The 16,799-nt window shown below is 51.2% G+C and overlaps 3 protein-coding genes across 3 annotated transcripts; 1 reads left to right on the forward strand and 2 right to left on the reverse strand.

Annotated features, from left to right (window-relative positions):
• Positions 1-1,795: 1,795 nt before the first annotated feature.
• On the reverse strand, positions 1,796-4,564 carry P153DRAFT_423439 (glycoside hydrolase family 13 protein). Its single transcript, XM_033672427.1, has 7 exons — positions 4,308-4,564; positions 4,126-4,250; positions 3,863-4,075; positions 3,122-3,810; positions 2,738-3,073; positions 2,061-2,691; positions 1,796-2,003 (listed from the first exon to the last, which is right to left on the reverse strand). The coding sequence occupies exons 1-7, from the start codon at positions 4,378-4,380 to the stop codon at positions 1,977-1,979; spliced, it is 2,094 nt and encodes a 697-aa protein (XP_033523430.1). The 5' UTR covers positions 4,381-4,564; the 3' UTR covers positions 1,796-1,976.
• Positions 4,565-4,743: 179 nt separating this feature from the next.
• Positions 4,744-7,048, forward strand: P153DRAFT_367326 (P-loop containing nucleoside triphosphate hydrolase protein). Its single transcript, XM_033668244.1, has 3 exons — positions 4,744-5,407; positions 5,487-6,638; positions 6,693-7,048. Exons 1-3 carry the CDS (start codon positions 4,861-4,863, stop codon positions 6,905-6,907), a joined length of 1,914 nt encoding a protein of 637 aa, XP_033523431.1. The 5' UTR covers positions 4,744-4,860; the 3' UTR covers positions 6,908-7,048.
• A 1,171-nt stretch (positions 7,049-8,219) lies between these two features.
• P153DRAFT_292602 (uncharacterized protein) lies at positions 8,220-9,953 on the reverse strand (the record flags this gene model as incomplete). The annotated part of the gene is made up of 1 exon (XM_033663842.1): positions 8,220-9,953. The coding sequence occupies one exon, from the start codon at positions 9,951-9,953 to the stop codon at positions 8,220-8,222; it is 1,734 nt and encodes a 577-aa protein (XP_033523432.1).
• Positions 9,954-16,799: the final 6,846 nt, after the last annotated feature.

Here is a 16,799-nt window from a genome sequence, read left to right on the forward strand (position 1 = left end):
GACCACACACAAGAGCACGACAAGACTATTACATTGGCTCTAGTTCAATTGGAAAGTTGCTGTGTATCCTCCTTGGTTACCCTTGGAACCGATTACACAACCCATCTTGACCTGTATCGCAAACATGATGTCTGGTAGCTACATCATACGTCAACCAATATACCCCTCCAATGTTCCGATTCGCCCCGACATTCATCACATCGACCAACCAGTAGACCAACAGAGCTAAACTATAAGACTGGAAAGTATGAGTGAACACAGGTATCGGACGTATACAGGTGGCTTTTGGCCAGCACAAGTTCCACGAGAATTTTGCATGTAGTTGTCCAGCTGTCGCAAGATTGTACTGCAGCTTGGTCTTAGGAGAAAGCTGCCACGATGGCTACGAAGACGTCTAACAACCTATCATCAAAAAAATTGTCAAAGGAGGTATTCGATTTGCTTGTAAGATTGTCTTTAGATATCACTTTGCATCATTCGGCGCCAGCTGAAGAACACAGAAAGAGCAGAAGAGTCCTCATAGATAGGAATAAGACTCACTAGCAAAACGCAAGATTCCAAACCTTGACAAATACCGCAAGTTTACAAAAGAAGGTTGTTACATCAAATTCATGGATGTAGTTGTCCAGCTCGTTGATTCTCTAGAGACAACTTGGTTCCTCATGATTCTGTTAATCAGTGAGTAGGTGAGCATCCACTACTCCCAGTCAAACACAAGAGCCGAAAGTAAGCTGCAGAAATCGTTTGCACCATGTTGACAACTACAAACGAATTTAGTCAAGAATTGCGGTCCTTGATTACTCTAGGTATACGCCCAACTTGGTCCATATCGTCGCACTGGATTTGGCGTCATCCATCAAGGGCGAGACACACCGCAGAACACACCACCAGGATCAAGGCATTTGGGGAACGTTCTGAGGATAGAAACGCACATCCTTATAAACAGAGAAAAGGCCAACACTCCTCCAGAGGATCTCCAATTTCTAACCAATGATACCTCAAGATTCAATACTCTATATACCTATTCAGACCAAGTCTCTGGCACTCGAACTTCCAAATCTGCGGAGCGCAACTGCTCTACTCAGTCATACCGACATGACCAGCCTTGTGGCTCTCGGGGAATGCGATCTCTTGCACAAACACATTGAACTGGGCCGCAGCTCCATAGTCTTGTCTTGTCTTGTCTTGTCTAGTTTAGTATCTGGGAGAATCCTTACGAGTATCCAGGGACAAGTCGACAACCATCAGGCGTCAAGCAAGACCCATTCGAAAGGTTCTTGCTGCGCTCAAAGTTAATACCAATCCTAATCACACAAACATACTCAAGGTTTACGATGTATCGCCTGTTTTTGGTACATCTCCGGAAGTATATAAATCTCCAAATCAACATTTCACTCAAGGCTTCCTTGAACATTACATGTACTATGAGCGCATTTCGACGCATCGAGGCTGACATACACTTTCTGAACAGACTTTTGACCTGTTTGGTATCTGATAATGGCCTTGATATCATGACGGGATCAATCGGAGGAGGGTGGGCGGCGACGAAGGTAGTTTCCAAGCAGAGATTTTTGGCTTGGACATTATGAATTGCAACATGAATCTGAAATCTCAACTACGAGAAAGTGGTTGAAAAGGTGTGAAACTATATAACTCATCCTAAGTAGAACTAGACTTAATGTAAATATTTGTTCAAACTAATGTGCCGTATACAATGTTCGGGTAGTAAGTCACAATAGCCATGATGTCGAAAGCGGAATAGCAAACGACCGAAAGATACTAGACACGAGTTTAGCCCAAGTACTCTACCAAAACAGTTGTAACATATACATCTACACAACATCATGTTTTCATTCGTTTTTCATCATACATTGCCACTATTATTCTCAGTCTACCCGGCGAAGCATGCAGTTCTTCCAGAATCGTGCGACACCTGCCTGCACATCACCTCGTCCAAACTCGTTATTCATGTTTATCTACAAGGTATTTTCCAAAGCCAAGACCTGAAACTCAAGATTAGCAAAACGTCAAAAGGTTCACTGCAAAGGGGAGTGACTTACAATCGCAGTCCTCGACGGAATGTACACCTGCACAAAGTTCCTCCTCTCGTTCCACGCAAATGGCGTAGTGAAGAACCTCGTGCTCTCATCCACGTTGCCATGCCCGCCGAAAGACTTGCTATCAGTGCTGAGCACAATCTTGTACGTGCCTTCCTGCTCCACGCCGACGCGGTAGTCGGTGAAGCTGCTTTGAGGATGGAAGTTGAAAATCCAGAGGAGCCCGGCGCGCTCAAACACGATAACCTTGTCGACTTCATGCTTCAGACTAACGTAGGCTTGCGGTGCGTGCAGCCAGCCGTATTTCTCTTCCGTCCACTGCATCTTGCTGTCAAACTCGTTGAGAAATTTGTATCGAAGTAGGTCATTGTCAACAAGGTTGAATTGTCGCCGTGCGTAGTGGAAGCTGTTGCCGTTGCCTTCTCGCGGAAAGTCTAGCCATTCTGGATGGCCAAACTCGTTGCCAATGAAGTTCAGGTAGCCCTCGCCTCCCAAGCCGTGGGTGATCAGTCGGATCAACTTGTGGAGAGAAAGGCCTCTGTTGATGACGGGTGTCAGTTCTGATTCGCGCGACATGTTGGTGTACATTTCAGCGTCACACAGCCAGAATAGCAACGTTTTATCGCCGACAAGCCTGTCGTCTGTTAGCTTTGGACGCAGATGCGAATGTTCTCACGTACGCTTGATCGTGGCTCTCAGCATATGCGATCGTCTTCTCGCCATATCTTCGGTTGGTCAGGGTGAAGGCAAGGCTGCCCATATCCCAATCAATGTCCTGCTTCTCCTTCAACCATTTGATGTAAAGGTCGGGAACCGCCATCGCCAGCCTGTAGTCGAAGCCAACGCCGCCCAGTGACAACGACACACAGAGACCAGGCATGCCAGACACGTCTTCGGCGATGGTAATGACGTCGGGGTAGAGTTGGTGTAGCAACTCATTGGCGAGCATGAGATACACTACAGCCTCCTCATCGACACCAGGGCCGAAGTACTCGTGGTAGCCGCCAGAGAAGCCCCTAAATCAGGTTAGCAATTTTCTCGATCCAAACAAGACTGCTACTTACGTTCCAATACCGTGATGGGTGTAGAGCATGCTGGTGACGCCGTCGAAGCGGAAACCGTCAAACTGGTACTCTTCCATCCAGAACCTTAGATTGCTAAGGAGGAAACGCATCACCTCGTGGCTGCCGTAGTTGAAGAGCCTGCTGTCCCACAGTTCGTGTCGCCCCCTTGTACCTTCGTGGAAGTAGAGGCCGTCGCTGCCATCGAAGTGGTTCAGGCCATCGAGGACGTTCTTCGACGCATGGCTGTGTACAACGTCCAGCAGAACAGTGATGCCCATGCCGTGCGCAGTGTCGATGAGCTCCTTAAGCTCGTCAGGGAAGCCATACCGACTGCTCGCCGCGAAGAAGCTGTTGATCTGGTACCCGAAGCTTGCGTAGTAGGCATGCTCCATGATAGCCATCAGCTGGATGACATTGTATCCCAGATGCTTGATTCGCGGCAGTATGTTCTGCGTGAACTCCTTGTAGGTCGCAACCTTGGGATCGGGAGAGGCAATGCCAACATGCGCTTCGTAGATTCGCGCGCTCTTCGGCTTGGGAGGTCGCTTGTTCTTGAAGACGTACTTGTGCGGGGGGTTCCAGAAGCGCGCATCGTAGACGGGGGAGACGTTGAGGTCTTGCGTGACTCGACCGATCCACGCTGGTAGGCGCTCCTGGCGAGCATGGTCGTTGGGCACAACGAAGGAGATCTGCACCGTCTAATCAGTTTTGTTCCATTCTTGTACCATGCAGTAAACACACCTTGATCTTGGAGTCGTGGGGAATGGTTGGCTTGCCGTCCTTTCCAGGCACTGTCACTTCGAAGACGCCAAACTCGTTCTTGGTCATTGGCGTCGCGTCGCGGTTCCAGCCATTGAAGTCGCCGATGAGGTATGCTCGCAGGGCGTTAGAAGCCCATTCGCGGTACACGACGTCGCCGTTCTCCTGGACATGGAAGCCAAACTTCTCATAGCCCTGTGGTGTGTTAGTCGCGCAGCTGCTCAGTGTCAATTGGGGTCGCTTGCTCTCGAGAACTTCTCCAGTCCACCTTCCGTCTCGTCAATTCTCTTGATCCAGTTCTGCGCCTTTGAAAAGCGGCTCTGCAGCGCGCCCTTGAAGGGCTCTAGGTAGCCGTCGAGCTGGATGATGCCTGGGAGCAGTCAGTCAGCTGGTACACGGACGCCCGCCAGCACCCCAGAAGACTCACCAGTCCCGTCGTTCGGAATCTGTCCCGGCGCATTGCTGGTCACCGAGTTTCCTGAAGCGTCGTTGAGCTCCATGGTTGCGAATGTCGAAGGGAGGGAGCGCGGTGGAGCCTGAGGTTTGCTATCAGGCGAGGTGTTTGCAGCAACGGCAGGGCAGGATGCAGGACGGCTTTTAGTCAAAAGGCCGCAAGCTTGCGCTCAGACATAGACAGCGCAGCAGAAAAGTCATGATTTGCGGGGTCGTGCCCCAACTGCTGAGCTGCACCGCTCAACCAAATGTCATGTTTGGACTCAACGTCATAGCGCGCCTATCGCTATACAGCATCGCGCCCACGCCACCTGCCCAACAACGCGTATCGCAACATCTGGCGCAATTGGCGCCTCCATCTGCTGGAGCGTCGCCCTGCTTGTGTGCGCGTCACTGCAGAGTGCGAGTGCGAGTGAATTGTCTGGCTGGTGGAGCAGAGGCATCGCATCGCGGCCTGAGTGGGGAGCTCTTATCAGAGGCGGGCAGGCCTGGGGAAGCGGGCGGGGCAGCAGCTGTCACGTCGGTCAATGCGGAGAGCTCGCGACTCACCCTTCCCCAGCGCCACTCGAGCCACGGGAGCCGTCCTAGCGCCTGCGACACCTGTCTCACTCTCGCAATGCAGACATGCACGCGACTGCCATCCGCTCGCCATGATACCAGTTGCACGCACCCTCCGCGCCGCCGTCTCCCCGCAGGCCAGGGCCTCCTACCTCGCCCTCTACAGCATCGGACGCGGTGCTCGCGCCCTCTCCACCCGCAGCGCCCTCCGCTCCTCGTACAACCGCTCAGACTTCAGCGGTCAGGGCTTCACGTCCCTGTATGAGACTGATCAGCCGACACGGGGCCCGCTCGGCGGCACGTCCAGCGTGGGGGCGAGTCTCATCACACCCAAAGGGCTGAAGCAGCACCTGGACCAGTTCGTCGTCGACCAGGAGCGCGCAAAGATCGTGCTGAGTGTGGCGATCCATGAGCACCATCTGCGCGTGCAGGAGCTGCGGCGGCAGAAGGAGGATCAGGCCAGGCTGGAGGCGCAGGCCCAGAGGAGGGCGTCCGTGTATAGGCATCCCGTAGAAGGTAGCTCCAGCTCTCCTTGTCTGTCTCTGTGCCGTGATAAGCGTGTCTGTCTCTGCTGGGTCGTGACTGAACAAGACAGATGAGTTCCCAGGCCAGCAGGCGACTGTAGAAATGTACAACCACCACGAGCCCTCTCCGTACCACGAGTCTCACTCTCATGCACACACGCCCTACAACCATCGAGTAGAACCTGAGCCTTTGTTGGATACAGTCGCCACGCCAATCCGATTAGACAAGGCCAATGTGCTTATACTGGGGCCTACAGGTGTGGGTAAGACGTTGATGTGCAAGACACTGGCAAGGTCTTTGGGCATCCCCATATCCATGTCCGACTGCACGACCTTCACGTCAGCTGGGTACATTGGCGATGACGTAGAGCAGTGCGTACACCGCCTCTTCACAGCTGCGAACCACGATATTGAGGCTACAGAGCAGGGCGTCATCGTGCTGGACGAGATAGACAAGATTGCCAACGCAAAGGTGTCGCACGGCAAGGACGTCGGAGGGGAAGGCGTCCAGCAAGCCCTGCTCAAGATCATCGAAGGCACCACCGTACAATGTCGAGCGAAGCCAGAGAAGAACGCAGGACGAAGTCCTGGTGGCCTGTCGGGTAGCAGCGGTGGTTTATCAGGAGGCCCAGGTGGCAAGGAAGAGATATTCAACGTGAGAACCGACAACATCCTGTTCATCTGCACCGGCGCATTTGCCAATTTACACAAAATTGTACTCGACCGGAAATCCATGGGCGGCATGGGTTTCGGCGCGTCGATCCGCTCATCCAACACGCACGCAGCTGCCGACGGAGTGATGCTGAAAGGCGCCGATGCCCTCATATTCAAGAAAGACTCACCCTTCTTCGTCCCACCCGAGGCAGAAGACCAAAATCCCGTCATTGCAACCAAGCGAGAAGACAAAGTCAACGTCCTCGACCACGTGCAACCCTCCGACCTGCAAAAGTACGGCATGATACCCGAACTAATCGGTCGAATACCCACAATGTGCGCCGTATCGGCTCTGGACGAGGAAGCGCTGGTCCGCGTTCTCACAGAGCCAAAGGACAGCCTCCTCCGACAAGAAGAGCACAAGTTCTTCCTTCGGAACATCGAGCTGCGCTTCACCAGTGGCGCACTGCGGGAAATCGCTCGGAAGGCGAGTAAGATGGGCACGGGTGCTCGTGGTTTGCGGCACGTTGTCGACCAGTTGCTTCTGCAGGCCAAGTATGAGACGCCTGGTAGGACTTTCCCCCCCTCCTGGCTTGTTTGAACTGATGACTGATTGATGCTAGGTTCGACCGTCAAGCACATCCTCGTGACACAACATGTGGCTCTTCTGAAGTGTGCACCTGTGTACTTCTACAGAGGGCAATCCATTGCGTTCCAAGACATGGTCGCGCAGGAGGAAGAGCGGTGGGATGAAGAGGTACGCAGTAAAGAGGATGCGTCGATTAACCACGTCACCACGCTCGAAGAATACAGGAAAGCTGGGGCGGCGGGTAGTTAGAGCAGTCGTTTTGTCTTGTAAATATTCGCCCCTTCTCTATCGTGAAATCTGATCACCGTAGCGGATTCTGCACGTGTACGCCTCTATGTGAATTGTCTATATTGGGATATTCATTAACTTGCGTGAGAACTTAATGTCCCGAGATGTTGCCTTCAGGTCGCGGCTGTAGCATACATAAAATCCATATACAAATCAATCAAGATACCAACAACAATCATACACTGCTCATTTCGGCCTTCTCTACTGCCTATCACCTCCAAGAAACACCGTACTGGCCAAGATATGCGCGTGTGCCCTGCGTTGCTCTTATAGCTCATCGATAGAGGACGCTTATAGATAGAGGCTCTCGGGACTCTCCATCTGTACGAGTGGGTATGATGGGGTGTGTAGTACCGCAGAGTGGAAGGAAGTTGGAAGGAAAGCTCGTGACGCGAATAGTCAGTGTCCAATACCTGCGTAAAGAGTAGATTTTAGTATGTTGGCAATTGTTATTTTGGGGTTATAGCGTATTCATGCTTGTTGTGCAAGCAGATAGACGCAACACAGTTAAAATCTAGTATGGTAACATAATGTAGAAGCTAATACCTAGCCCCTTTGCACATAGTAAGCATTAGTAAGAGTACACTGTAATAGTAACAGAGAGCTAATTAACTGTCACTTAAAAACTAGCTGCTGAATGTATTAACGCGGACGCGTGTTCAACAGCCCAGGCAGTAATCGAAGATTGGTTCGGCTTTGGGTCGTGAACCGTGGTTGAGTCGGGAAGATTCTTCAATCGACCAGTAATCCTGAACACATAACCAGGGCGTATGTTGGCAATACACGTCAACGCAGCTTCCCAATATTCACAGGTAGACAACCTCACATCAGCAAGCCATATAGTTCGGTATTTTTTCTTCATTGAGCTGTCTATAGTCGGTCTATCCTCGCGGAAATCCTCGGTCATGCAACAGTGAGAAAACCAGAGAAGAAAAAGAAAAAGTCTAAAGTGGATTAAAAGTATTTTACCTCTGAAGGTCAGTCAGTCTATTTCAGAAAAAAAGAAGACTATGCGATGCCGCGTAGAGAGAAGAAAGAAAGAAAAGAGAAAAAGAAGAAGAATAAAAAAATGTTGGGTTCGCTTTTTTTTGCATAGCATATCAAACAGCGTTTACACGCTTTGCAAAGCTCATCGCCTCGTGAATCCCGATAACCCAATCGTCCCGTTTGCATGATCCAAAATAATGGTCGGTATTCCCAAAAACGCCCACCCAAATGCCTCTTATAACTCCGTGTTCGTAATTCGTGCATTCATATACAATGGCATGGTGTCTTACTCTTCAAAACCATCTCCCACAAAAAAGGTAGTGTTGGTGCGCATGCGCTTGCTTATTGTACCGCCTTGGTCCCACGATGGAGAGGCCGGTCGGGAAGTAGCGCGTGATGGGGGTTGTGACGCGAATGTTTGGTGATGCGAGGGACTTGGCTGCGTGTAGTTGTAGTTGAAATGCTGGCTAAAAGTGTCCATGGAGTGGGGCCGGTGCAGTGCATATCCAACCTGGGGCGGAACCTGATCTGTTGGACTCATCATCGGGGTGTTGTAATAGCTGCTCTGGTGACGTTGATGGCTGGCATATGTTGGAGTTTGAGCTGGGGTGGGAATGGCAGAAGCTTGAATAGTGGTTGGAGAGAAGACCTGCAGCGGAGCTTGATAAGGCGTCTGAGGTATTCCAGAAAGATCGACGTTCCGATTGAACTGTAGATCGCCTGGCACCATTGAGTTCTGGAACTGCGACAAGAGCGGGGTAGTTGGTTGTGAATATGGATCGAAAGCGTTGGTGTTGTATTGGTAGACGGGAACCACGTTAGATGCGTACTGCGTTGGCACGAAGACCTGCTGCGGTTGGGTGGGTTGGGTTTGAATCAGCAAAGGAGCCGATATGACCTCGGTCGACTTCTTTTCCTTGTGATCGTCCGTAATGTGTATGATCTCCGACATGTGCTGGTGAAGCACATTCTCTTGTGTGTCGCGCAGGGTGAAGATGATTCTGTAGCCACCTGGAGACTTCTCCTCCTGATGCCTACAGTAACACACAATTCGCAAAGCAAAATCCACCTTTTTGGCCAATGGGGAAAACTTGGGATCTGAAGAATTCATTTCCTGAACCTCTTTGAATTCCTTCTCGTTGATGGTGATGATGCGCTCATCCGCGTATCGTTCCCATTCATCTTCCTCTTCTTGAGTGCGCTTCTTCTTTCGCTCAAAACGCTTCGCCTCGCGTGCCTTGCAGCCATCGCAGATGAGGACTGCACCGCCATTCACTGGATGGCACACGTCGTCCTTGCTGATATCAGAGATGGCGACCCCTGCTGGTCTACGATGAGTTTTGGCTTCACCCCGGGCGCGTCGAAGCGCGAGTTTCATTTGGTCCGGCGAGTCCACTGCAGTAGCCAGGACAAGACAGATATCCAGACGGACGGTGCTGCCATGTGCTTCGTTCTCTCTGGCCTCTGCATCAGTCGCTAACTGCTTTATCCTAGCGACGTTTGGACGGGGAAAGCGGAGAAAGCGGACATGATCTGGAAGAGGGTCCAAATGAATACTTGCTTTGATCTGGGTTTCACAGCGGATCCTAGTTTTGTCGAAAGAGGTTGACATGTGGGGCGGGTTTATAGATTGTGGAATGAGGATAGCATCTGGTGTTTCGGATTGTGACATGCGAGAGGTGTTCTGTCGAGCCGGTATGGCATGAGTCGTCTCGGGCGAGTTGGTTTGACTGTGTTCCTGAGCGAAGTCCCGTGGTGAGTTGGCGTTGCTGAATATGGAAGGGTCTGCGTTGGGGGAGGATGTGTTTGATGCCTGTGAGGAGGGTGAAGTCTGGATAAAAGCGTCAATGTCGACGTTGTGATGGCCATCCAACTTTGAGCGCGTGTACGTCTGGTGTGGGGAGAAAGCCCTAAGATCGACGGCTGAGTCTTGGTTCCGAGTCCCACGCTCGTTCAAATTGACAGAGTCTTCGATGTTCTGATGTGAGACGGGATTGAATGCCGAGTACCCTTGCGACATGATGTCAGTATAAGGGAAGTCGTCGCATTGCAAGTCGGCAGGATTGACGTAGTTGTCGGCATCCACAAAGTTGTAGCCAAAGTCCTGGTCCATGGCGGTAGTTGTAGATATGGCGAGAGGGGATCGTCGTAGGATTCACGGCGGAGGGAGAGAGTGAAGGAGGATCAGGAAGCGAGCGTAGAGGAGGTCGTCTAAAAAGCCAAGTCCCAAATAACTAGTACAGGGCGCTAGAGTACCACGGGTGAGGGGTTGATAGTAATGCGGTAGCTGGCGAACGGTGATGAAAACGCTGACACAAGCTATGCCCGGTCCAATGATGCTGTTCAAATGCCGCCCAGTCGGGCACCGGGGGTTCGGCAGGGCGCGTCTCAAGGTTTGAGCGGATAGAGTGTTGCACGCACGTGAGGAAAGCGTGGCCACGGTCGCAGAGGGTCGTGAGGGCAGTGCTGGGGATGGAGGGGGATGGAGGACGAAGGAGTGGATTGTGGAGTTACAGGTATCAGCAGAGCGTGGGTATTGATCTATTTCTCTTTTGTCAACAGAACCCCACTCAGCAGCAGAGGTTCGCCGCCTCGACCCGCCAAGAGGCCCCCTGCTACACGCACCTCCACGACTTGAGCAAGCCTCGTACAAGTATCTTCGACGACATCACTCGCCTGTAATCGTCCGGCTCGAGTTGCCGCTGGGTTGGATCGGGTACGAGAGCCCACGCCAAGGTGCAACAGTGCTCCTTGGGCCACGCATTCTGCCTCTGGGGCGCGCTATGCCAACTTTTCCACTGCAACAGCACGACATGCTCGCGCTCAAAGGTCAGCACAAGTGCGCGGGAGATGTACCTGAACATCAGCGCCGCGTAGGGGTGCACGAGCCACGCACGGCTAGCTGCAGACGAATCTGCAGACTTTGCCCTTGTCCTAGTCGTTACTCTTTATCGCGCAGCCGCTGAGCAAGCTCGTCGCTGACAACGGGCACAGACGGAACGAGTCGGCATCTGTTGCGGGACTGCGCGCTATTATGCTTTCATCTACACCTAAAACCATGCACTGTCGGTAGGGCCTGCAGCCTGTCGCTGAGAACCATGCTGCACGATTGCATCGAGACAACGCCGTGCATGCCCTGTGTAGACCAGCTGCACGACTTCTCCACCTTGGTCGGCTTACCGGATGCAACTCCGCTGCCACCTGGGCGCCTCTCCAGTGGAGTCGAGTGGTCGTCATATCGGCCCATCTTGCGAGACATTACTTCGCAGGGCAGGTGGTGCCAGAAGGAGAGCAATACATCGCGCCACTCTTCCAAAAACGACAAGCACTTCGTAAAGATACACGACTTGATAAGCGGCAGAATTGCCAACCCCCGCCTGCCAACACGAACGAATCTCTGTGCCAAACAACGCATTCGAACGTGTCCATCTTGCCCATTCTGCTGCGTAAGAGAAACTGCTAGTCATGATCAGGCAACCTTTTGGGCTTGACATGAACTTTGAACCCCAGGATTCAGTCCTAGCGCCCGTCCTTAAGCGGCGAAAAACGCATACATCGCAGAGTTTTTCGGAGCGCGACGACTCATTTGCGATTTCGGCCTTCCGATGATCTTCATTAGCGAACCTGCTCTGTACGACCACAGATGCATCTTACGCGAACTCGCATCTATTGGCTCACTCTCGGTTTCGGCAGCAACATGCAGGTAGGGTTTTCAGCCTCAATCCTTGAAATCGGGAGAGATTCAACCTAATGTGCTATGCTTGTTTACCATCACCCGGAACAAGATGAGATATTCGTGGCATCACAAGTCGATCTACAGCTTATCTGCCCCATACTAGATTCTCCAGACCCCAACATGCTCAACAAGAACGACGAGCGTGTCTCTCGACATTCCCCGCGGACCCGCAGTTTGTGAGAATCGTGGCATTATCCACCCGGTACGATCCATGACTCTTGCGCGGCGATTGACTTCCTAGCTCCGTAGGGTACAAATCCTACACATATCGTGCGATTATGCACGAAGAACTGCATCAGAACTCCTATCTCGAAACCTCTACACACCTACCATTCTGGTGTATGTTAATATCAATGGTTGGGACGCCTCGCGTAGCTGCTGATAAGAAACCGTTCTTGTCTGATCTCCGCGTGAGCATGGTTTAATTTTTCGAAAAAGGTATTCTCTACCAATTTTGGTACGGTTCACCCGTTGCTATGCAACGTGATATACGAAGGACCTTAATTTTATACTTTAGCCACACAACTACATGCACTGACCAATGGTATCAACACCAGTCAGGGTGAAGCATGGAAGCTACTTGCGTTTAGGAAAAAGCAACGCACACTAGCTTTGTAACTGGATGTCTCAGGTAAATACCCTATTAGGTACTATGCATAATGGGGTTACTTGAACATTTTTGTGCACTCCTGCCTCCTTGTCACAATCCGGTCTTTGCATCTTCACCACAACCGGCCTTCATCAATCTTCAATGGTGAACTTGCTAAATCACCACTCACAGCACTGAGGAACACGAGATGGTCATCTTTTTTTCCAACCTGCCTCTACCTATCCACATAAGTGTTTACCAGATATGTAGAGACAAAGCCTTGCAAACCCTTTTCAGCACCACTTAAGCTTTTGTTATTTCTCCAAGTTACCATGTAAAAGTCAGAACCGCTTGAAACTTCCGAGACCCGCTTTTCCACAGCCACAGACCTCCAACTTGACTTCAACTTGACTCGTGAAGAAAGGGTGATTGGGTTGGTCTAGAACTCCGCCTAGCAGACGGACCTGTGGAGGATGAAATGATGGCTAGGCGCGAAAATCAAGATGCTCCACAACCGACGGCGTTTATGACACGAGGAGACCCTATTGTTAGTTGGAGCGAGCGGGCCTCTGATCGGTATACCGATTGTCAGGACGAAAAGGTTGTGTGCCGGCTTGCTGGAGGGAATATGCCTGGTTTAAACGACGCTGTGCATCTACTTTGTGTCTTGTAAGTCACAAGGCAATGCAAAGAATTACAACATTTTTACTGTCAAACGGCGCACTGCATTTTGAGAAGCAATCTGATTGAAGACTGTTTCACGAAATAGGATCTCCCATAATGCAACACCGATCGTCCCCTACTTTGTCCTTACCGGGTTGTGCATCGAGAGCTAACGACTCTATACAACACATGTTATACAGTGGGTCAGCAGAGGGTTTGATCTCCAATGGCCCAGGCTGGACACAAGCTGTTTCCGCGTTAGCAAAGCATGTTAGTTTGTCACGATTTCCTTGCCGCGCATGCGGTGTTGTAGGATGCTGCTCGATTGGCTAGTGTGTTGTTGTGTGGTGTAGTACCTTGATGGTCAGGTCCGTGGCGTGTTTACATGTATTCACAGCGACGTCCAATGCACAGCTTCATCTAGAGACTTCATCAATGTGCTTGTGCTGCAATCCTATAGAGGCATCGATGCTGTGCGTTACAATCTCGCTACGGCCAAGCTCTGGTGATTTGACGGGCTGCACCATGCCGCACCTGCAGCACTGTGCCCCCACCAGACAAAGCACGTAATCCCTCTGTTTGAGACATCATCCAACGACGTGCTGACGCGTTCCTACGCTGTGGGTCGGGATACCGATATGGCTAAGCTTTAGATTTGAAGATAACTGCTCCTACATCCAGCATGAACTTCCGCTCATCCATGACAACTACCGTATTTGGACGTATCTCTGAAATCGGAAATTGACGCACTATCAACAGGAGCCCGTCATGTACTCTGTATTCGCAATCCGCTGGCGTGCATGAGCCAGCGAATAAGTGTTCCTTCCGTGGCACCATGTAAGCTGCAAGATGCAACTGGTTACTCCACCCGAGTCTCGCCTACGTCTTCAACCCTGCTCGGCGGCGAGGGACGCATCGTGCCAGCCGTTGCCGTTCGCATGCGGTTCCCGCTGCTAGTGAAGAGGCGATAGAGACTCAACAATATGATACGAGGTCAACGGGACGCAAATTAAGCAGGACCTGGTTATAAGTATGGGCTGAGGTACTGGGTACTTACCCCTCCTTTTGTCCATTTTCTGTGCCTCTGCTGCGCAGTAAATGGGTCTTGGAGACTGTCTTATCGCATGTACGAGCTGACGCCGCGCCTCTTACGTTTGGAAACGATTCCTGAATCCCAGGCCACACGTGGAAATCGTTCGCAAAGACCACACAGTAAGTAGACGTAACTGAGTCTTTCAATTTTCCGCACAACATGCGAGTCTAAAAAACCGATTCGCGCGTTGCACTTTCTACTGGTGAAAGTTCTTAGTCATCGCTTAAGCCTGTGGCGGCTTCCAAATCCTTTTGCTACCATTTTACTTCCGCTCGGCTTCCCCAGAGGAGACCATTTCCCGTTTTCCGTCTCGGCCCCGGCCTCCCACGCTCCGTCAAACGCCGACAATTACCCACCTTAGCAACAACCACACCCACGTCCGCATCCAGCCTGCCATGGCCAGAGATGTTGAACTAGCGGCTCCTCGGGGAATGGATCGTTAGGCTTATGTCGCCAAGCGGCTATGTGGCCTCGATTTTCGGATCGTCATGAACCAATAATACCGTGGCGAGTAATGCTGTAGCGAGTAATCCTCGCTTGAGTCGGCGCCATCTAGACGTCTGGACCCGGAACCGTTGCGCGCTTTCGGAAGCGTCCGATGGGCATCGGATGTTACATTGACAACGACGACGACGACGACGACGACGACGTGTCGCTTTGCCGAGATGGTGCCGGACGCTGCAACGCAAGAAGTTGCCGGTTTTAAGCTTCTAAGCGACTACGGAAATTTTAGGATGACAAGTTCCCGAGAATTGAGAATTGACGGAGAGAACCGATGAATGTGTAGATGTAGATGTACATGCACATAATGAGACAGATATAGGCGGCCGCGGAGGTTTGAGCAACGCTCATGCAGGACAGGCGCATTGAGGTCCTACGTTTTTAACAGAGTTTGACGGACATGATGGTCAGATGCAGGAACATCGGCACCGATGGCAGCCGCGTAGAACTGACACCGCACATGTCTAGATGTGTGGATCGCGGTTCTGAGAATAAGTTCGTACTGTGCCTATGCTCCTGATTGAGTCTTGTTCGGGATATCTATCAATAATTTGACATCGAACCTAACTCATTTTCTACAAAACATAGCAAACATATCCAAATTACATAGGCACAATCTCGACAAACTTCCCTAGTCCAGAACCTGCATCTCCCATCACAATTAGCCTAACCCCCAAATCTATAATCGATCGGCCATAACGATGCCCCCAGTTCTCTCTAGTCCCTCGAATCGGCTTGCCCCATCAGTTCGCCCGCAGTTTCAACGGCGTCCCAAGCACATCTCCAAGACGATGCAAGGCCCCGACTCGCTAGCACTTGCTCATACTCCTGCCGCCCTTCCTCTCCCCTGCCTAGCTGTTCACCCCGTCAATGGCCCTGGGTATCTTGGCCATGACGCTAGACACGACATTCAACCGATAGGCCATGCGCCATACCCGCGAGAGAGGAGAACGCATGGGTAAACTGAATACTGCTCGGAACAACGGGTGTAATGTTGCTGGGATGATCGACGTCGACGAGAAATTCAGATAAGACGAAGTGGCGAAATAGATACGTCCCGCAACCAGACTCTACCCTGATACACACATGTGCCAAGCCATCAAGGGTCGTCGTTCATACAAAGAAGGAAAGGCCTGGATAAGTCATTCTGGGGTTCCCAATATCAATGGTGGAGTTTTGTATTGAAGAATACCGTTGCTGATCAGATATCTCAAGCTTCTTACATGGGGACAGTGGTTGCAGCCAGTGGTCAGGTGGAGGGTGATGTGTACGTGGACTGGGTTCTGCCTTCGGCACTGCTAAACTGGAGGGTCCATATCTGGAGACATCGGTGTGGAGATGGAGGGGACTATGGGAAGAACTGATCGGTAGTGGGAGGATGGAGGTAAGAACCCGCAGTTCTCTCTACATGGTACGTCGAGAAATGCTCAAGAGCGGGAGTTTACATCAGTAAGAGGGACGTTGCTAGGCATCAGTGTGGGAGACTGAAGTCCCGTTTACGCTAAGGCTTCTTCTCTTTTCTGTCTTCGAACTGACTTTTGTTTGTTCGTGGTCTACTTCTCGTCGACCATGTCAAATGCGTCTGTGAAGGACCGACCCAGAACAACGATATGTTTGCCTCGTTTCAAGCTCCCTTCGATTGCCTCGATCCCCGTACCCAACCCCTTCGTCTTAGCAGGGCGATCCCAGAACCCCAGTTCCAAGAACACCTTCTCGTAATCACAATCTATATTGAGGGGAACATATTTCCTCTGTCGATCTCAATAAATGTCGCGGCTCTTCCCTTTGTGTGGGGTATTAGTTTAGTTTAGGGGCACGTACCTTGGTCCATGTACCCGACTCTCGGTCGACTGTAAAAGCGGGAAACAAGCTACAATCTTTGTAGCTACTATAAGCCGCAAACTGCATGATTAGAATTTTTTAAAGTGCTTGTAAAGCGTATACTGTTTAAGATTCAAGCGCAAGATTCCCACACTGAACTTAGCCATAGCTGTCAAGTTATTGCAAGATTTCGCTGCACCCTAATTCCTGGTATTTCGATTGGCCGAGAGACCGAGTCCAACCCCCACGAGATTTCTTTGCTTTTGTTCTTCTTCGATTGTGGGAACTAGAGCTGCGGTTGTGTTATGTTTTTGGGGATCCGAGAATGAGAGATTTGTTGTTGGAGAGTACCAGACTGCTTGTGTCGAAGACTTAGGTGAGATTGGCTGTACGATAGACAGGTTGGATGTACGTTCGCACTCGCGTTCCGAGTCCGTTGAAATCTATGTGATTACGGCGGTGG

Source organism: Dothidotthia symphoricarpi, assembly GCF_010015815.1.
Source record: "Dothidotthia symphoricarpi CBS 119687 unplaced genomic scaffold P153scaffold_11, whole genome shotgun sequence".
NCBI classification, from domain to species: Eukaryota; Fungi; Ascomycota; class Dothideomycetes; order Pleosporales; family Dothidotthiaceae; genus Dothidotthia; species Dothidotthia symphoricarpi.